Source organism: Colossoma macropomum, unplaced genomic scaffold (genome assembly GCF_904425465.1).
Source record: "Colossoma macropomum unplaced genomic scaffold, Colossoma_macropomum, whole genome shotgun sequence".
NCBI lineage: Eukaryota > Metazoa > Chordata > Actinopteri > Characiformes > Serrasalmidae > Colossoma > Colossoma macropomum.
In genome coordinates, this window is record NW_023494792.1 from 21410914 (window position 1) to 21433409 (window position 22496).

Sequence of the window (22496 nt, forward strand, 5' to 3'; positions counted from 1 at the left end):
TTGGTGGCAAGATCACCAGTTATACACGTCAAATGAATGTATTGATGTAGTAAACTGCATGAATAAAGGTCTTATTTTACACACAGTCAGGCTTAGCTGGCTAACTTTAAATGTAGTTCGATCTAACTGATTAGATCAACCAGTTTAAGTTGTAGATTATTTTTTACTAGGGGACATTGCCATGGCCACTTATGTTGTACTGGGAATTATCAATGGCTCTTGGTCAGGGCTTTGCTTCTGACCAATAGGACCAACCTAAAGGAGACAGCATATGCTGCATCCAAAATACTATCATATTAAGTAGTTTGGCAAAATAGTACACCAGCGTTAGAAGAGCCGTCATTAATATAGTATGTGTAGGATGGTAGATTGTGGTTTTGGATCCAGCTGTTAAATTGGTTTATAGTACACGCCTGAAGAAAATGCCACAGCACCTGCATTTCTACCCTTTTTATTATGTTTGTGCTGACACCTCTCTAAGTTTCATGCAGTTGGCTGTCATAAATGTCACACTTTCATGTGTACATGCACAAGTATTACTCAGAGACTGTATCTAAACTGGTTTAACAGGTAAAGTTATTAACCATCATCTTTAAAACAAGTTAAGCACTGCTGCATTTGTTAGGTTTTGTGAAGCTGACTTACCCAACGTGCTTTGCCAGACAAGCCCTGAGGTGTGTTAGAGCAGGCAAACTACCAATATATACAGCACAGGGAGTTTTCCAGGACCAGCGTTAGAAACCACTGCCTTAGACGACCATGCTTGCTTTGCACCACTTAACAAGCGGTTTAAACCAGAAACCAGTACCACAGCAAGCAAATGTTAGTTTGGGTAAAGTGCTGTACTTAACATTCCTGTGTGTTAAGCTTCACGGGACCTCACACAAACATAACCACACACATCCTTGACAGTTTTTAAATCAGTTTACCTCCCAATCCTCAGCTTTACCCATGGAGTGCTTGAAGATGTTCCCTCTGGACTCTAACCACAATTACGCCCTGATCGAAAACACATTCATCTTGTAATAACATCTAGCGTATGCTAATTGATGGAGGGGTGAAGAAGGCTTTGGGTATTAATCGGTCATGTGTGGAACGAGAGGGGCGACGCGCAGTGAAATTACATTAGCATAGATTCTCATTTCTAGACTCCTCGAGCTGGCTCTGCGATTGATGCTCTCAGTAAACTGTTGGCGGTGGATCCCCCTCTCTGTCTACTTCCCACTCTCTCTCTCTCTCTCTCTCTCTCTCTGTGTGATAAAGGGAAATGCAGGAGGTTTTTGAGCGTCTCGTCCTTGCTCACTCTCTCCAAGGTGGCCATCTCACTGTGGCTGCAACGGCGGCAGAGAAATTGGCTCTACTCAACGGAGCAGGACGCAAGATAGCTGAAGCGCAAGAGTCAATTCCGAAAAGAACTCCATCCAGAGTTCCATTCCAGGATTGAATCGTCAATTTCCATTCAGGCCTGCTGTCTGGAATGGAAAGTGAACGTGTGAGAGCGCACATGCACGTATGGGTAGTATTGCACCGTGTACGGTGGCTGTTCGCTTCTGAAGTAGCAATGTGATGGAGTCAGAAGTGGAATTGGACAGAGCCTGACCTTGGATCTGCAGGCCGATGGTGCAGGTGATAAATCCGTCCCGGTGCGCATGCTGCGGCCCAGCCGAGCCTGCTGGGGGCGGGTATAATTATCAACAGAAGGCTGCCGAGATAAAGAGTTTGGAATGAGAGAGCGACTGGCAGCCTGTGCCGCTATCTGAGCCGGGCCGCGAGGAACGGTGGTGGGCGAGAGATGCTAACAAAATGCTGCCAACAAAAACCCGGCTTTGATGTCGCCCAGGCCTGCCTGAGCCTGACAAAATGTCACCTTGTACACTAGACATGAAAGCACAGCCACCAGTCAGAGCGAGGGGTGTGTGTATATGTGGCTGCATGTGTGTGTGTGTTACAGAATCCACAGAATACTGAGTCATTCATCAGAAATACCCTTATTGCTTGTCAGACTGTTGTCAGATGGATGAAGCCGGTTTGTGATTTTATGAGAGGGCTAATTTCCCTTAACCCGCAAAAACCTCTCACCCCAGACTGGCAGCAGCTGCCATTTAGCCATATGCCATGCGATCCGGGCAGCTACTGAGAGGTGTGGATAATAGGCTAAGCCTTGAGCCCAGCCAGACAGGTAGGTGTCCTGAGGTGATAGAAAATACCTCCTGGCTTTCAATGTTTCGCTAATACCACGGTCCATTTTTTAAGGATTACAGTCAGCAGACGTGACTGCAATACCAACAGCATCCTGACTCCTCATCCCTGCCCTGCATGTTTTAGTGTTTTCCCTGCTTTAACATACCCACTTCAACTGAGTAAAGGGCTTGTTAATTAAGTGATTAGTTGGATCAGGTGTGCTGGAGAAGTGGTTCTCAATACCAGTCATGGGGAAAAACGAGTGCTCCCTAGCTCATCAGGTGATCATCAAGTCCTCCATTAGCAGGATCAGGTGCCGTCGGGTAGGGAATACTTGAAACTGTTCAAGGCAATGGGTCCCCAGAATTGGAATTGAGAACCACAGTGTTTGAGCAAAGGAAACATCAAAATTTACAGGGTACTCCAGGACCAGGATTGGGACCAAAAGTAATGGTCACAGAGGAATCATCTCCCGTAAGTGTGGCGGTTGGTGAGCAGAGGCAGGGGTTTATCCCATGTTCACCCTGATTACAGCGAGTCTGCCTGGGCAGCAGCTGTCAGCCATGCCTCTAGAAGAGCATTCTTTTCTGAAGCTCCACTGGTTTGAGTGACGGCTCGCTGATCATCGCACCGATTTCAAACTTAATTAACCTACACGTCAGCACGTCAGTTGCCCATATCGCCCTGCAGATGTTCAGAGGGATAGAGAAAGAGAGAAAGACAGTTAGACAAAGAGAGGAGTGGAGAGCAGAAGTTATAGTTTCAGTGCCCAGATTGCATCAGCAAGGCAACTAACACAACAGAGGATCAAACGTCGCTCCAAGTAGACAGTTCTGCATGGAAAAACTGTAGAACAGATGATGAAGCGTTTATTTATGGGGTAGATTATCACCTGGGCACAAGTGGGCCCCACTCTAATTCCAGCTGTCCAGCAGAAAAGCGTGGACCAGGTGCACTGAAGATAAATGCACCCATACAAATTGCTGGCCTAAACAAAACGAGTGACACAGCAATGATTGCAGCATAAGAGAAACGCTCTATATCACTGATGTTGCAGAAGCACAACAAACTTTGGTAAATCTGACCCCATTGTTGTTGGAGGGGCTATTGTTAGTGCAGAGCGTGGCCTGAGACTCCAGAAGTGCTGAGGGAAGTGAAATCACCCTCAACCCAACATTCCTACATACGGACAAGGGACAGTCGGTGACTGGCCGGTGCAGAGCAGCGGACGACTTTCTGCTCATTCACGACTGTGACATTTCGTGGAGGGTGGCACTCAGATGGCGGCTGGCCTCCACGCCTGTCGTGAAAAATAGCAGACGCATGCATGTTGATGTTGAGGAAAAAGGTCAGCGCTGTCTCAGTGGACCTAATCACCCGTTAGCCCTCTCTCAATGAGTGGCTCTCCTCTTTAGACTGCTATAACGAGGGGGGTGTGGGGGCTGGGGGATGGGCTGAGTGTATCTGAATGTGTGTTAACTTCCAATGAACCACCTGCCACGGTGGACAAGTATTTGAGCCGGAGAACAGTGTTTTTTGCTTGCCTCATTAGGTTTCCGTCCCTCTCAGCAGACTGTAGCGGGATGTATGTCTCGAGCTTATTCGTGAGGGACTGTTGCTCTGCCCCGTCTGTCTGTTTTTCTGTCTGTCTGTCTATCTTTCTCTCCCCTCTCCGCTGGTTAAAGCCCTCATTAGCTCTGAGGGGCCGCAGGGATTAACCGAGCACTGGAGTCAGAACTGCAGCTCAGAGCAGGGCCATCACGACTAGATAATGGTGTTTGTTTAGCCATTACACAGACACCTCTTAGCTGTGGGGCTCAGGGCCTCTGGACGCCTCCACTGAAGGGTGATGAATGTGGAAAGACAGACGCTTGGCTTAATCCCAGCACGTTAAAGACTTTGACATGGCCACAGCCTTTCGGAACCTGCATTACTCGCTGTGAAATGGTAATTATACTCCTATATATGTGAGACTGGATCTTTTGGATTTATGACTTCAAAACAAATTTTCTTGTGAGTAAACTGTAAAGCACATTCTCATGAATAGATTCTCTTTGGCCCAGCAGCTGCCGGTTTCCTATCTGTTACTTGCTCATGATGGCAATGGTCAAATCCATGAAGAACCAGCTCTTCAAGAAGCATTTAAATGAACACCAATCATGCACATAACAACAGCAAAACCCATAACTACTTTACTCTTGCAGTCTGTAGCTACATTTGTTTTCTCTGCAAGTTGCAAATGATAAAATTCAAATGGTTAAAAAACAATGTTATTTTGCTAACCAGCAAATTGTCTCCATCAAAATGAATTTTACCGCTAAAAACGCTTAGAAAAAGTATGACACATTACTTTTTTGTATATCCGAATGGTCACACTAGAGATCAAATTTCTATGCCATACGGAACTGTAAGAGTATTTTCCATTTAGAAAGGCTGTTTTCTGGCTACAGCTCTTTTTTAAAAACCTTCTTGGGCTCCCAAGTGGCGCAGCCGTCTAAGCATTGGCCCTATCATCAGGGAATCGCAAGTTCGATCCCTGGTGATGCTACAGCCATCTGTGGCCAAAAAAGCACAATTGGCCTCGCTCTTTTTGGGTAGGATGGCCCTCCCTCTCCCACCATCACTCAGTGTGTTGCTGGCCAGCGCATGCGTCTGTTAGCTGATGTAACAGAAGTGGCAGTTAGCGTTCTCCTTCAAACACTTTCAGCTGTCCAATAACATTACTGTAGAGGCAGTTCGGAAAAATGCAGTGGCTGGATTCACATGACTCGGAGGAAGCTTGTGTTTACCTTTGACCTCTTAGCACTGGTGTTATCGTGTGATTGGGGGAGTTCTAACTAGTGGGTGGAATTGGATATGACTAAATTGGGGAGAAAATTGGAAAAATAACCCCCCTTGGCTTTCTGTTTGTTGTAAGAAGTACATGAAGGAAATCTGTCATGTGACACTTAATTTGTGTTGTTATTATTCCCCAAAAAACAACAAAAAAAAAACTTAACAATGTTTCAGGTATCGTTAAACCTTTTTTTCTTACCATAAAAGTTGAACAGAACGTTTTGTCAACATTCGTAAAATGTGACCAATGTCTGCTTTCATAGCCTACTTCGACAAAACTTTTGAGACGGCGAAACATTATTCATAAAAAGTTCTTTGGATGGAAACGTGCAATCCTGTGTACTGTATATTTATGTATCATCACTGACTCTTGTTTCTGGCAGCGACATAGCTTGAGGGTATCTTTAGACTGTTTGCCCTAGTTTAAGGATACGTTTTCCAGGAACACAACAAAGTGCTTCAGGAAGTCTCTTTGGATGAGAGCATCCGCTAAATGCTGTAAATGTAATGCAACTCTCATAACTTACTTATTGACTCCCTCTGTACTTCTAGCCTGCCTCTGCGTGTGCCATTCCAGAGCTGAGCCACTGCCTGCATCTCAGCCATCGGCCATTGGGCTGTGAGCTGCTGTGTGCAAGCTGAAGACAGATGGCAGCTTGCAGAGAGCAACGAAACTGTCTCATCGGAGTAAAAAATGCTCTCTGACCTCCTGCTCTTCTTTCATAAGGCCAAACAAAGCCTCCCCTCTCTCTCCAGCTCTTGCACATTGCAGCTCCACTGCCATACCACAGGGAGCTGTCCACTTCAGATGCAAGGGGTGTTTAGTGTTCTTGGAGAGGTGTCTAAACTGTGGCTTTTAGGGCTCAGCAAAGAGAGTCACAGATTACGATCTCTAGCTTTTTTTTAAGTGACATTGCGTTCACTTAAGTATTGTTCTTGGCTCCGAAAGGCAGGGCCATGAGACTCGAGATAAGAGCAGGCTTTTGAAAGCAGCGTTTCATCAGAAGTGGATCAGTATTCCCCTTGAATCTGTGGTGACAAAGGAGTGAAACGGTGCTGTATTACTCCTTTGCTGCATGGCTCATTGGGCTTTATGAGCGCCAAGTGCAATCATTAAAGCCAATAAGGTGTGTAATAGATTTCTTCCATGACTTCTTAATTGTATGGAGTGTGTACAGAAGTGGTAAGGAGAGGACAGAGCAAGAGTTGAGGGCAGGCAGAGCATGCAAAGGAAGAATTTCTGCATCCTCTGCCATTCCAGAGTTTAATCAGTTTTTGTGTGTGCCAGCTGTGGCCCGAGCTTGCACATGGCATGCACACGTAAACAAAAATACGCACGCACGCACACACAAAGCAGAATATCTGTCAAGAGTAAGCTCATCCAGAATGTAGAGAGGCCTAGCAAGCTCAGGAGATTATCTCAGCATGCAGTGATCTTTGTGTGTGTGTGTGTGTGTGTGTGTGTGTGTGTGTGTGTGTGTGTGTTCTGCTTCACTTCACAGCTGGTATTGGGAATGGTAATATGGAAAGAGCAGTAGGACTGTAAACACTCAATTGGAAAATCAGGTCCAACAGTAATAAATACTCTCTGCCATGAGATAGAAACCGAGGGCTTTGGCAAAGAAAACACATTTTAAAAATGATTAATGTTGCCAGAGTAAAGCTGAACTGTGAAATTAACGCCTCTATTTTTTTAAAAAAATGCCATTATCACATTTTACTAGTTTGTCTCTTCAAACCATCAGCAGCTACTTGTGCACTGTGTGTTTCTTTGAATGGCTCTGCATATTTTACCTTCTTGTTTCGATACAGCTTTATATGGCAAGTTCTATGGGCTTTCTTGATAAACTTTTTTTTTGCAGTGCCTTGAATTTGTTTATCAAACTCTGGAGTCTTTTTTTTTTACCAGCAATTCACACCACAGGAAATATCAGTAATTGAGCAGATTACACTGGACAGTGCTTGCAGGAGAACCGTGTGTAAACCAGTGAGCAGCAAACTAACAAAAGCGACAGCAAAGTGGAAAGCTACAATTTCCCTCAAAACAAGAACAAGCCATGTTGTAGCAGCATGAGAGTGAGAGGCCTATGATAGCATAAGAGTTGAAACATGCAAACACTGTTTGATAAATATTACAAACTGCTTTCACCCAATTTTCATGTTCACTTTGCATTCACATTATTTTTATGTTCAGGTGAGCCCTACATTCACACAAAATAATGTTATTGCATTATTAAAGATAATAAATGAGCCCTTGCAGAAAGAGCAGTATATGTGACATTTTTTGTAAAAATCATTTAAGTTTCATATGGTATTGTTTGATGCCCTCTATTTAAATAAAAGGAGTCACTAAAATGTAAATACTTGTTGACTTTTTAATGTAAACATTTATGCAGAATAAAATAGAAAACTAGAAGTAACTCATAATCCAAAAAAAGGATGGAATGCTTAACATATGGTTTTCATTGGAGGATCTCAGATACATCCTAATTAATTCTTTGTCCACTTGTATTGGTAGAGCAAATGCTTTTAAATAAACTCCTAAGTCAGATTTAAACAAAAAAGACAAATACTATTAATTGGGATCACATGAAATTGCGACTAATTGACAACCCTAAGAAAATGTATGTATGCAGTTTATCCTATTCAAGGTTTGAATACCCCTGGTCAAATTATGTTTTGTTGCACACACTTTTAATGCACAGTTACTGTTTATTTGCAGAGGTTAACATTTTGGAAAATATAAACTGTGACAGAACCTTTGCACATTTTAGTTTTATTTATTTCTTTTTCCAATATGTCAAATTCAGCGAATAAACAGTATCTGTGCATTAAAATGTGTGTGAAGTGTGTTCTCTGTAGAGTATGCATTATGTTCACTTAGAATATCAACAAACTACATAATTTGACTGGGGCTCCCAAACTTTTGCTTACAACTTTATGCATAAAATTGATCAACTAAATTCATAAAATAAAGTTGATAAAATAAATAAGAAATAACCTTGCAGCTGAACTTGTAATAGGCTTACCTTCTCCCTACACCCAGTCATTAAGTGAGAAGCTTTGATCGACATGCATTTTAATCACTCATTTTGAGAGGAGCACATTGCCACACTCTAATGCAGAGTGTGAAGGCGTGCGTCACAGTCTAGTGACTACTTCACAGTGTAGTGTTTCTGAATGCCAGCCTATATGAGAAAGTGCTGAACAGTCTGAACATATTCAGCTTTTTATGCTCTACGTTCTGAAATGTTTTTTTAAGAATTCTGAAGACGCTGACTTACATCATGAAGTAGAACTGGCAGATCATTTTATGCTTGCGTCTAGATTTATACCTTCTTTTTTCCTCATCTTTAAGAACACAGGTATGTATTGCTAGGACTGCATTTGCAGTTTACACCATTGAATAATGCATCTGAATAGTCATTCCTGCTAAATACTGTACATTTGTAGATTCATGCTTAATTTGATCTTCATTTAAAACTGTGCTCTAATAGTTAGGGATGTGCTATTTATTTATTTATTATTATTTGTATAAAAGTCTGCTTTGGAGATGACTGTGTTGCGCTCTGGTTCCGTCTGTGCAATGTATGTTCATGAGAAACTGAGGACAGTAGAGTTCGTCCTTGTTTTATCATCTGCTGTTGTGTGCATGAATTTAGTGGGTATCTTTTACTAACTGTCATAAAAGCATGTATAGTTATTTGTTAGTTGTACGCTCATTAATTTTACTTTCGCAGGCATGGATTGTGGTTGTAATGAGTAATATGTCTGTAGCCTGTTGTGATTAGCACTTAGTCATTAATACTTTGGTTACATCTTTGTAGCACAGCGTCATGTAGTGCTGCTTCTTGTTGTGGCTCATCTTTGTACAGTAGTGCTGTTTCATGCTAAGCAGATGTTACTGCAATGTGTGATCTGTGGCATGTGTTTGTCTATCTTTTATTTGCTGTTTATTTTACAGCTAAAGACTCCCTCACAGGCATATGTGCCCTCATATTGACCACTACCTGTGCTGCTGCCTTTGTGGTTACAACTGAAGAAAGTTAATTCTTTTTTTTAAATCCCTGTGCTCTGACTAGCATTCCAGAGTGAATCACACCTATAATTCAGGCATTAGAAGCATCCCTAACATTGTTTATTTATGCAGTATTATTCAGTATGTCTGGTATTTTATGTTAAGCAATAGTGTTGTGGTTGAAATTCTGGCTATTTTTTGACCATTTTTATTGTAGTACAGAATTTGGAGATGTTTTATTTCTTTTTACTTTTTTATTTTTGTTATTTTGTTTTTTTTTTTACATTTCTACATTTATTTCCCTCGAAACTAATCTGGCAACCGTGACTACACATAAACTGACAGATCCACGTGTACCCTGAGCACTCACATGCAAACACACAAACATTGTGCATATTCCTCATGTTTCCCATGGAGGATGCTCATGGTAGAGCATTTAGGCCAAGGTGGGGGCGACTTGGCTTGTCTGAATTGTGTGAGTGCCCTTTGTAGAGGCTGTGCACTGATGTGATTGGCCTCTCTTGGGGCAGTGTGTATTGGTAGCAGCTGCCTCGCTGCCTCTAAGCGCTGGCTTGGTTGCCTTGGCGAGCTGCTCTCCCCCTCACTCAGTCAAATTGAAATAAATGAAGTGCCAGTCCCGACAGTGGGGTAATTGTTCATATGGAAATTGGATTGCTGTTGTCACACAAGCTTTTCCAAAGCACCTCTGCCTCCATTTTCCCTCTGCCCCCTCAGTGAGAAGGGCCTGCTCTGACATGCTTAACAACTTTAATTTCTCTTTTTTTATTGTCTACAAAATAACAAAATGTTCATTATCTTGGTCCTGTCCGTGAAACAGTTGTCGCTCGCGCCCTCTCGATGTGTGCTGCTCACCCTTGCTGTCATCTATCGAGTCCATGCTTTATCGGAGTTTAGCAGACCACCAAAACATGACTGATAGAGACAATCAATCAGATAAAGAAAGGCTGATTGGCAAATGAAAGTTGCCCCTTCTCCCTCACCCCGCAGGCAGTAGTTCAGGGCTGAGGATATTTTAATAGCTCTCACTTCTTTGTGTGTATGTGTGTCTATGATAGCCTTAGATGAAGTCCTCAGCTGTCATTATCGAAAGCAACATCTGAGTGCATTAGTATCCAATGGAAAAAGCGTCCATTACGCTTTCAATAGGAAATCTACTCGGTGTGGCCATGAATATGAAATGATATCCTGCTCATTGTTCATTGTCGTTCCTCTTTACAAATTCGACAGGCAGGTCCGTTGCTTTGTTGAGGCCTCTCTGCAGGACACAGGCTTTGCTAAATGCTAAGCTTTGCCTTTGAGAGTAAAAGTTTGAGCTTGGATTTTGAGGCTTTGAAGCTGACGCTGAAGAGATGGGGTCATGTGGACTCATTGCCATTGTAAAGCCCCTCACCTGCCTCCACAGGCTGCTGTCAGCAGCTGTTTTCGCTCCCAGAGACTCCACAAAGGCAAAAACAAGCATGCACCAGTTTAGCTCTGCTTGGATTTTTTTTTTTCCACAAGGGTCAATGCCAGGGCATCTGTCTCTTCCACATGAGAAATCCACAACCATTCAGGCAGCTCGCTGACCTCACCAGCCTCCAGAGGTGCATTCAAGCCCCCTTGCACATACGTATTTGACTGCACCTTGTCTGTCACTGCTTTAATGTGTGAGGCCTTCCACTGAAAGCAGGCCTATCAGAATCTCTTTCTTTCACAAAGTATATTACCCATACAAAGAAAACGTCTTGAGAAGTGTATGAGATGTAAGACACTGAACAGAACAGACAAGCACACAGACTATTAACAAGTATTTAACTAAAGGACAAATGAAATAAAAATATAAATATATATATATATATATATATATATATATATATATATATATATATAATTACTATATACATTATTATATACAGAATATTACAGACTGATAAGAACATTAAAAAAAAATTGTTCAGTTGTGTAAATAAGCATTATGCTACAGAGAAGTTACCCTGTAATGTAGTAAAAGTGATTTGTTAGACATGCAGCCCCCTGTGAAGTCTGGAGTCTAGACTGGTTGTATATGGAGTGATGAGCAGTGACTGGTTAAGGAGACGATACAGTCTTGTGTTTAAATCCTGTATGCTCTACAGCAGTAGAAAACAGTAAAAATGACTAGATGAGCTCTTCAGGCAATAAGATGCTAATGAATTTATCCTCACTGTTTCTCTCTCTCTCTCTCTCTCTCTCTCTCTCTCTCTCTCTCTCTCTCCCCTCCTTTTCATTTTCTTCTTTCTTTTTCTTTACTTTCTTTCTTTCTTTCTTTCTCTCTCTCTCTCTCTCTCTCTCTCTCTCTCTCTCTCTCTCTCTCTCTCTCTCATTCTTTCTATCTCTACACATATTCATCACTCCTGATCTCTCTTTGCCCTTGGAGTTGGCTTATATTAGCGCACATTTGCTTTCTTTCTCCCTTGCTCTTTCTTTCATTTCTTTTCTTGCACACCGTCTATCTCCCTCTGTGTCTTCTCTTTTCCTCCTGGAGGTACGCCTCCTGTTCTCCAGGATGATTATAATTTAACAGCATGGGCTTTCTGGCAGGATCGCTCCAGATGTGCCTGGCTCATTAGCAATTGGCTCGTTTCATTATTATTTATCGCCACCAATTTGCGACGGTGTTCGCTTCAGGCTCATTTTCCAGCCCAAAGTTAAATTTAGAAGTGGTAGTTTGTTTCCAGGAGCTCTACTGATGGTGATAAAGCTACGCACGCCTGTGTGTGTGAAGAGTGTAGAGAAGTCTGAAAGCGGATGGCGCCTCTCTGTTTTCCTGCTTTCTGACTGGATTGTGTAGCGCTCCGGTGTGACACCTGTGTCATTGTGCCGGCGTTGCGCTGGTTCTCCTGAAGCCTTTGATGGCGGGCGAGCTCCAGTCCCTGGGATTAGGAGTGTGGAAGAGTGATGAAAAGAGACGAAAAGCATTTGGGGAGTGGAGGCGTGCCAATGAAAAAGGGGGAAAAAAGAGAAAGTGTTCAGGATTTTTCATTCTTCACAGCGTTCAGTGACCCCCAACCCAACATCTGAAGGAAATTTGTATAGCAGCATACTTTGTTGGGCGAAGTGAGCGATTTGCATGAATAAGCAAATGATTCTTTGAAGTTATGCTCTGTAAAGTAAGAGAGAAGAGATGAATTTCTGTCGCTCTAATCATAAGATTCGCTCTCTCTTTCCTGAAGTTTCTGTCAGAGAAAAGTTCCCCGCTACATGTTAAAATGAGGAGACTTTTGTCTTTCTTTATGCTTTATAACAAGGCAGTGTTGAGGTATATTGGAGGAGGTAAAATACAGTTTTTTTCAGCAAGTAAACTTACCTGAGCTGTGTTCTATTTTTGTTCACTTTTTTTTTAAGAAATCATAAGTATAAGCAAATTTTGGCAAATCAATATGATGTCTGTCAGCCTGCATTTCTGTCAGAGTCGTTTCTGATACATTCACTGAAGCTTAGTGCCAATTAACTTCATCTTCATTGCAGACTTAGCCATGTAATTCAACCTCTAGCCAATTAGTGTCCCATCACTGATTGCCTTTTGTCATTTAGTTAATTGGAATAGACTTAACTTTTCCCATTCTGTTTTATAGCTCAGTGAGTTCTGTGAATCATGAGACAGTTGATGGATTAAGGCCCATGTGTCTTGACCTTTTGTCTTGCATTAGCAACACAAGAGATGTGTCAGGCTAATCGGATAACAGAAGACACATGTGTGATTTGTAAGTGAGGTCACCACCAGTGATCTATACGTCTGAGAGCCATTTCCTTTGTGTCCAGGAGGTTGATATTGAGTTAAGGTTTGTGTCTTGGGTTTTAACTCATGCTCTCTGTAAAATCCCTGATCTGTCTTCTTAGATTAGTGGTTGATCATTAATGTTGCTTCACAGACAGCTGAGACCTGAATCACAGGATGTTGGCTATTTTGTGTTAATGTACGATCAGCCTCCCTGACCCAGGTTTACGATTATAGGAGCAATAAGTTATTTCCTTTTACACCCTGATGAAATAGTAGGTATGAAGTGCAAGTCAGTGGCTCTTGGAGGTGTTTAAGCTGGATAAATGACTAACTGCTATACCAGCTGGACTCACCAAGTGACTACACATAATAATGGCTGTTACTATTGATTAGTAATTATTCATTGAGTAATATATCATTTAATTTTTATGACTAATCAGGTAATCAGGGTTTCTTAGGTTACACAATTAAAATAGACTTAACCGATCAACAGCAAAATATGTAAAAACTTTCAAAAGCAGTTAGCTCTTTTTGTGTTATTGTAAAATCAGCCTCCCTCATCCAGAGCAATTAGCCTTTTTTTCTTAACAACCGTATGAAATAGCAGGTGTGGAGTGCAACTCAGTGGTTCATGGAAGTGTGCTGGATAAATGACTCGCTTTTCTGCACCACTTGGATTCACTAAGTGACTGCACATAATAAGGGCTGTTGCTGTTGATAATACTAGTAATTGAGTAATCTGTCAATTGATTTTGTGATTGAGTAATCAGAATTCCTTTAAAAAAAAAAAAAGGCTAAACAATTGAAATGAACTTAACTGAAAAACAGCAAGCCATGCATGAACTTTCCAAAGTGTGTTTGTCGTTTTATATTAATTTGAGGTCAGCCTCCCTGACCAAAAATGTATGATTAAGGGACAGTATGTTATAGGCTGTTCCCAAAGTACTTAAGGAAAAAGATAAATTAGGGAGCCTTTAAAAACACGTCATAAAAAATGTAAAAACATTATTTGGCACAAAAATGCACAAGAATTGGTGTGTCCATCACGTTTCTTACCGTAAAAGAGACCCATTTAAGAAGTTGTTAAATAAATAAATGGTAATGTATCTCCATCTCGTTTTTTTTTTTTTCCCTGGATCATTTGAACATAGCAGCTGTCTTTAACCTTGTGTGATAGTTGCTTCACTGAAATAGAAACACTCTGAAATGACCTGGAATCAAATCTCATTGCGTGAACTTCCATTAAAAGTGAAGAGAGTTTTTGCCTTCTCCTGTAGAAGTACTGTTTTGGAGATTGAGATGTTTTTTTATCACATCATGAAAATCGCCAGCTAATCATCGTCAATTCAGTGAGAAGGTAAAAATTGAATCGATGACTTTTTAAATTGGAGAGAGAACGTCTTCAGTCGTCTCCAGGGGTAAACAAACAGAAAAGCACTAATTGCTGTTGCTGTAAAGAGCACAGACTCCACGTACTACCTTGGATCACTGTTTCAAACTGTTGTTGAAAATTGTTTAAGGGGGTGAATTAAAAAGGGCAGGCACATTTACCTGGAGAAATGGAATTTAAAATAAATGAGCTTCATGCTCAGAAGGGGGAGAAAAAGAGGCTGGGATAAAGCAGGGCAATAGAGGGACAGGAGTTTTTATGGAAATGAGTGTGTGAGCTGAAATTAACAGAGCCCTAGGGGGTGAATGGGTAATGAGTCGTGTGCATGGTCAAAGTTGCGGGGGAAAGGCAGGTTAGCATAACATAATGTAACACCCATAGTTGCTCAGTCGGGTGGGACTTCGTCAGGATTTTGAGTTTGACAAGTGTGCCTTCTAGGTTTAACTGTCTGACTGGAAAGAAGAACAGAGGCCCCACTGCTGCTGACGGCACCACCTGTAGAGTTCTCCAGAGGAGCACTGTGTGTGTGTGTGTATGTGTGTGTGTGTGTGTTGTACACTTATACGTTTTTCTTGTGAGTCAGGCAGTGTGTGCCCCCTCAGTTGTTTGTCTTTGTTGATGTGTGTGTGTGTGTGTGTGTGTGTGTGTGTGTGTGTGTATCTGTGACTTAGATTGCCTTGCTGTCATTTATATGTAATGAAATAAGCAACAGATGATTGACTGTGCTCGAGCAGCTGTGACCAAACTAAGATTAATGTCCTCAGAGAGAGAGAGAGAGAAAGAGAGTGTCTATGTGTGGGGGGGTGGTGGTTTTTCGTGGTTTAGTCAGTTTTTATGTTGTAGTCAGACATCTTAAATTTCTAAAGACTCCCTTGGAATCTATTAATGCTTAGCTTGAACAACTTGTAGCTTGATGAGAATACTAAAATAGAGATACAAAAGTCCTTGATGAAAGCTAATTTAAAAATATATTGGAGTCTGAACCAGGGGAAACACTGTAGGCATCTTTCCGTACAAATCTCAGATGTAGGTCTAGCCGCTCATTAAAAACATCATTTATTGTCCCAGCAGAAGCTGCTGGCTAGCATTGACCTTAGAAATGGTTTCAGTCGAGTGATTTTACAAAGTTATCATGACTGTTTGCTGTATTTTGCTTCTGAAGACATTTATTTCACTCATCTTATGTTTTTGTCCTCTCTTTTTCTCTTTTTCTTTCTTTCACTCTCCTGCAGAGATGGCGGGTTGGGTGCAGATTGTGCGTTGGGTGCAGATGGTCCTGTTCTTGGTGTGGTTTGTTTCTGCTGAGGACTCTGGGGAGTTCTCGGAGTTTTCCACCGATATGCCCATCAACAACGTGGTTCAGGATCCTGCAACAGGTCGCCTGTACCTGGGCGCCGTTAATGCCATTTACCAGCTTGATGTTTCTCTCAAGCTGGAAGCTAGAGCTGTGACAGGGCCAAAGAAGGATGCTCGTACCTGCACGCCGCCTGTCTCTACCTGCGTGACCACCGAACTGAAAGACACCAACAACATTAACAAGCTCCTGTTGGTCCACCCCACGAACAGATCTCTAATAGTGTGTGGGAGCGTGTATAGAGGCATCTGCTCGCTTCTGAACCTCAACAATGTAAACGAGCAGATCTACTACAGCGACAGCAAAGGCGAAAGGACATATGCCGCCAGCATTGACGAGAACGTCTCAGTTGTGGGCGTCATGGCAACATTCCAGTTAAAGGACGACCCGGATAAAAAGCCATTTGACGTCTTCCTGATTGGTAAGGGCTACGGTGGCCATGAGGACAACCCTAAACTCATCACCACGCGCATCCTGGAGAATTATAAGGAGTGGGTGGTGTTTGAAAGCATCGTGGAGGCCTCTCCGGTGCAGGCCATCCCCTACCCCCCCATGTACCAGCACCAGTTCCGCTTTGCCTTTAAAGACACTGGATTTGTTTATTTCCTCTTCTCCCGCACCCTGGGCGGAGCGGACAACTTCACTTTTGTGTCGCGCCTGTGCGAGAAGGACGAGGGCTATTACTCCTACACTGAGCTACAGCTCAGCTGCAGTAAAAATGGAGTTCAGTATAACAAAGTCCAGGCTGCATACATAACTGAGCCAGGAAAGGAGCTGGCTCGTGCCATGCAGGATTCTGGTCAGTATGGCACTGTTACAGTCTGGGATAAAGTGCTGTTTATAGTGGCCAGTCGAGATGGTGAGGATGCTACAGACTCCGCTCTTTGCATGTATCCATTAAAGCGCATTAACGAGAGGGTGGAGGACATCCTCAATGCCTGTTATACTGAAAATGGGAAAATTGGAGGACAACCAGCTGTGTATAGTCCCTACAAATCCATCACAGACAATCCTTGTGAGAATCGTCATAGTGTAAGTAGCACCGAAATTAATTAGGTTATAGCAATGTTTCTCCACCCAGTCCTCAGGGAAAACTGGACAGTCTGCATTTTGTGGTGTGTCTCGGGTTCTAGGTTTCTATACCTGTAACCCATGTATTAAGTATGCTTTATGGCTTGTTTCAAGTGTGTTGGGAGATGGTATAGAAGACTGGGTTGTAGGCCCATGAGGACTAGGTTGGGAAAACACTAGTTTGTAGGACGGAGTTGCCTCTGGAGATCATTCCCACATTACAGAGTGTAATTTTAACCCTGATTTCACACCTGACATAGCAAATAAAGTGATGTCTTCACGCATACTATTGCAAAGTGATCATCAAGATTAGTTGTTTGGAACTCTGCTCTGTTTTAGATTCAAACCAGTACACCTGGTTTAGAAATATATATGTTAAAGCCCTATTCAAGCAAGAAGGCTCTGAAATGTAATTTATAGGGGATCTGCCTGAATGATTCATATGGGATGAAGTATAATTAATTTCTACAAAATTACCACAGATAGCCCAAACAGACACATAATAGCCAGAATGTGTTATGCAACAGGTGCCACACTCACTAATAGTGCACAGGAAGCAGCGAAAGAGTAAGTGTTGTAGCTTACAGTAGGCCAAAAAGGGGAGGGATTGGGTATTATCAGGCTTTATTATTACATTAGTTTGAACAGGACCACTATTACTGAAGATGCTCCAGCTTCCTCAGATTAAAGAAGGTCATTCAGTACGGATTCATTACTGTCAGACTACAGACATTTCAGATTTGTACTGGATTAAAATCACAAATCTCATTGGTAATCACTTAAATCATAGTACTTCACCAGGTCAAACTAATCCAGCTTGAATAGGGTTTAAGAGAGAAGTCAGTCCTGTAAGGATGTGACCACTGTCCTGGCTGTGAGGTGAATTCTTCAGAGACTCTAATAAGGCTTGAAACTCTCTCTTTCCTCCATTGCAGAAGGACATAGTGGAACAGAACAGGTGTGGAGCAGAGTTTCTCCGATACCCGCTGGCCAGCAGGCCACAATTCGCCCTGCAGGCAGAGGCAATCTTCACCAGAAAAGGTCATGGTCATCTGACCGCAGTGGCCATCGCTGTGGAGAACGACCACACTATAGCCTTTCTTGGGAACAGCCTGGGAGAGGTGGTAAAGGTAGGCATTGGAGAGTAAAAGATTAGCAGTAAACATTTACTTCTAGATTCTTTGTGAAAGCACTGGTGTTGCTCCTGGAATGCACATTGTGGGTCTTAAAAGCCAGTTGAGGCAGACCGATTGGTTAAGTTTTAAAAAAAATGCAAGGAATGGTGACAAAATAGTGTCTAATTGATCATCTACCAAAGATTTACATAGCCTGCATCCAACAGGGTAGAAAAAAGGAGGATTTTTGGCAGGTGAGATATTCTGTGTAGTAATTCTGTTAATCTACCTGCCAGAAGAACTGCACATGTATTGCAGTTATTGGGATGCCCTATTGCAGGCTTGGTAAACACAGCGCATTTGGTTTGTAGACAAATCTACCATGTTTGTTTTCCAGAAACACGTAAATTGGATAAAAGACTACAAGCTTATTGTGATCGTAGATTAGATCTGCTTCTCTAAGACACTTTCTGAGTACAGACACCAACTAATTACAATAAATTTGTTTTTAGATGATGAGTCACTTCTCACATGCAGCCATCAGTTTTAGGAGTGTACCGAAGCCTCCCTTACATGGATTCTCTCCTTCATTAACAACAGAACTCTGGCAGACAGAATGAAGAAGAGAAGCCTAGATTGGAATGGCTGGCATCTTCCTTTCACTCGTCTAAGTCTTACTGATAGCACTACTCCTAATGAAGAGTCCAAGAGGCTATTTTTGGAGTTTTAGAGCAGATTCCTGGAGGTTGTGGTCATTAACTGCTTGTAGACCATTAGTTTGGGAATGACATTTTGTCAGGTGTGTCTCAGGTGCGTAGGATGCTGTGTGTGGGTTTTTTCGTGGTGGGTAAGGATGACGGATGTGTCTTGTCCCATGCTGCACTGTATAATTGTAACCTGCTCCATGTCTATTGTTCTCCGACTCTGCAGGTTCATTTGTCAGGCAATCCGGAGGTGTGCATCAGGGTTCCCGGGGACACCATGGGCAGTCGCGTGAATAAGAACCTTTTCTTTGACAAGACCCAGAGCCACCTGTACATCACTACAGAGAAAAAGGTGCTGCACTAAAGTCATTTATCATGGCATTAAGTCTGTGTGTGTTTGTGAAAGAGTTAATTTCTTTGCCTGTCCATAATGTTCGATGCTGCAGGAATATGTCCCGTCGTCTTCCACTGTGTACACCACCCGCTGATGCGGCATGTATGGTTCCATAATGATATCTAAACAAAAGGATATGGCTAAAAGTAAGACTAAATCAAAGGTTTTCATGCTGTTTCTGTGGGTGTGTAGATCACTAAGGTGCCAGTGCAGTTATGCCATCTGAAGACTGACTGCATGTCCTGTATGGCCCAGAAAGATCCTTACTGTGGCTGGTGTGTCCTGGAGGGCAGGTGAATATTATTTATTATGTGTTTGACCATTAAATGTGAGGAATAATGCAAATTCTATGTTGTAATTTATTTACCAAACGCAAACAGAAAAAATGATCATGTAGTCTCATCATTTGTCACACATACTCAACATATTGCAATACTTATTAGTCAGTATATGTTGGACTAGACCTGCACTGCAAAACATGATATCCTGGCAAGTGAAATCATCTTAAATCTAGTTCATATATCAGATATTTCTCATTTTAGGATTGTTCTAAGTACATTAGGATTATTTATTTAAATACGTATTTGTAGACACAAAATGATCTGCCACTAGAATAATAATAAATAATTTCTCTACATAAAATGTCTTAATACAAGTTAAATCAGATAGAACGGGGTGTCCAATCTTATCCGTAAAGAGTCAGCATGGCTGCAGGTTTTCATTCTAACAAAGCATTTTGTAATATTCTTACTACAGTACTAAAATGAGTCAGATACATTGACTAGACTTAAGGTGTTTTCACTTGCCAAGATATCCTTTTTTTGCAGTGTGATCTTAGATTAGAATTTAAATCTGCAGATTTCTGAATATACTCATGCATGTCTAAGCGTGTCAAACTGAATATTTTACCATAATAGAGGGAAATCACAGAATGTGAAAACGTCTATGAAAACCTTTTTTTGGTATCGCAGGCGCCCACACTCTGTACAGCCCATAATGAGAGATTCTTGAAAGGTTTGTGTTGAGCGCGGGTGCAATGTACAGAAACAGGCTTTTCATAGAGCACTTAATTCACTGATCCCTCACATTTTATCATGCCAGTAGAAACGTGTTTTGCTCAGTGATTTTACATATATTTTAACAAGTAATAAGTTAGTGTCACACAGTGAGACTTCATTTAGAGAACATTTTGCTCAAATGCTAACATTTGTGAATGGTGGAGGTGTCAGTGAGCGCAGACTGAAACTGTAGATTGGAACAAAGTGAAAGTTTGAGTTTGAGGTCAGTTGTACAAAGCCAGTCAATAAGGGTTTCTCACTGGAACTTGTGCTGTTTACAAAAATAAATCACCACAACACTACAGACTATATTGCTTATTCTTTATTGTGCTTACACACAACACCAAACAGACAAGCTTGTTAATCCGGCTTTTATTCTATTAGTTCTTTCCATGCTTAGTCCCATTTGTTGTCACCCCAAAGTCAGCTTTAAAGAATGCCATAAAAACATACCGTTTACAGTTGTGTTCAGAGGTTTGAATACCACTGGTCAATTACATGTTTTGTTGTTTTTCTAAATGAAAATAACACATCCTCTACAGGGGACAAACTTAAATATGGCAATTTCTGGGAAACATTCGTGCGCAATTGCTATCTATTTGGTTAAAAAAAAACACACAACAACAAAAAAACACTTTTGCACAGGCCTCATTTTATGTTTAAATTTTCCCAGTATGTTTTATTCAGCAAATTAACAGTAATTGTGCATTAAAATGTCCAAAAGTGTGTTCTTTGTAGAGGGTGTGTTAACTTATTTTCACTTTGAAAATCAACAAAATTTGTAATTTTGTCATTTTCGCATACAATGGTGTATTACTTCAATCACCCTCCCTCAGGAATGAGCTCACTCAGTAGAAATTAATAATTGATGTAAAGTGGAGCAAAAGTCAGACGAGTGTGGGCAGTCCTGGTTTTAGATGTTTTTGAAGGGAATGTATAGTTAATACATAAAGAGTTAATATCGCTGGTTTGGTTTTTGCAACTGTAAGCACTAAGACTGATAGTATATTGACTGACGCCACAGCTTGCCGTTTTGTTTTCTGTTGTCTAGCGCTTTCAAGGTTCGGGAATTCGCGGGATTAAAGTTCGCCTCGTCACAAAGCAAAATGTAATACTGCCGAATACAAGCTAATACGTTTTTTGCATTCTCCTGTTCTGCATTTACCTGACACGAATGCCAGCCACTCGTCAAAATTATTATTATTTTTTTACAGCCCGACTCTTGTGACCCCCTGCTAAAGGTTATTTGTTATTTCAAACTTACCTTTCCCTTTTAATTATTTCATTTAACCCTCTTCCACAAATATTGATTGCAGGAATTAGAGCTGAAAGTTGTTTTTTAATAGCATTCCATTTTTTTGTAGACTCTCCACGTGCAACTATAATACATGAAACACAATTAACGCATGCCATATGGCAGCAAACTGCCCGTAACTCAAATTGCCATGATGGAGTGAGTCGTGGGTTGAGCCTGTTCTATCCCTGCACTGTAGATGTACAAGGAGGTCCGAGTGCAGTCGAGCTGAAGAGAAGAATGGTTGGCTGTGGAGCTCCAGGAAAGAATGTGTTAAAATAGTCTCCTTCCATCCTCCTAACCTCAGCTGCAAGAAATCCCAGCAGGTGAGCGCACAGGTGTCACAGACACAATTACCACACTTATTTTTAAACTTCCCTACTCAAATAATCATTAGAAAAGCTGAGCATGCTGATCTCTTGCATCTACCTAGCTATTGCGCATTAAAGCCATATGGTGAATGTACAGAAAGCATATAATGCATGCTAATGCAGTTTTGTAAACTGCGTTTGTAATTGCTTACACAATATGCATTGTTTGTATGTCTTTTATCACATATGGAGTATTCTATCAAGCCTCCATTTGTTAAGGGGGAATAATGGAAGCTTACGAAAAGCCTATGCAACCTCAGTTGTAATGAGGCAGGATTTAGTGCATTGTTTTTTTGCACATGATGTGTGCAACCAATCAGTATTTGACTCTTGTTCATTCCACAGAGAAATTGCAGGAGACTGAGCCCAGACATTATTTTGGAGCTCAAGACAGCAGGGGCTTGTCAGGGCTCTCACATAGATTGCCAGTTCATTAAACCTGCTCTCCATCTCCCAATAGGTTGAGATCAACATCCCATCCCTGCCCAGCATCAGAGATTTTGACAGGATTCAGTGCAGAATCGGCTCATTCCAAAGTAAAGCCGTGATGGTCGACTCCATGGTGAAGTGCCACCTTCCTCCACCTCATGAGCTGCCAGCTACACCACCACACCAAGGTACGACTCTAAAAGCATTGAATATGTATATACAGTCAGGTGACAAATAAAGGGAAAATAACAACATAAAGCATCCTAGGCTACTTTCACACTGCAGGTAAAAGTGGCCCAAATCCAAATCTCTCATCAAATCGGATTTTTTTGTTTGGCTGTTCACAATATCTTTTAAATGTGACCTGCATGGGACATTAGTCTGAACAGATCACGCTCCTAAACTGACTCACATGTGCAAAAGAACAATGTGCTTCACATGACGCGCTCAGCCAGAGGTAAACAATTATGACTGCCAACGAATGCAGGTCTGCTCCCAGAGGTTTCAATTTCATCTTTGCCA

General features: G+C 41.7%; 1 protein-coding gene across 1 annotated transcript in view; it reads left to right on the plus strand.

Annotated features, from left to right (window-relative positions):
* plxnb2b (plexin b2b) overlaps positions 1-22496 on the plus strand; it is a 90980-nt gene that overhangs the window by 26775 nt on the left and 41709 nt on the right. The window contains 6 exon segments of the mRNA XM_036576542.1: positions 15417-16570; positions 17545-17739; positions 18655-18780; positions 19015-19115; positions 21374-21500; positions 22006-22162. Of these exon segments, the coding sequence (XP_036432435.1) occupies positions 15417-16570; positions 17545-17739; positions 18655-18780; positions 19015-19115; positions 21374-21500; positions 22006-22162 (1860 nt within the window).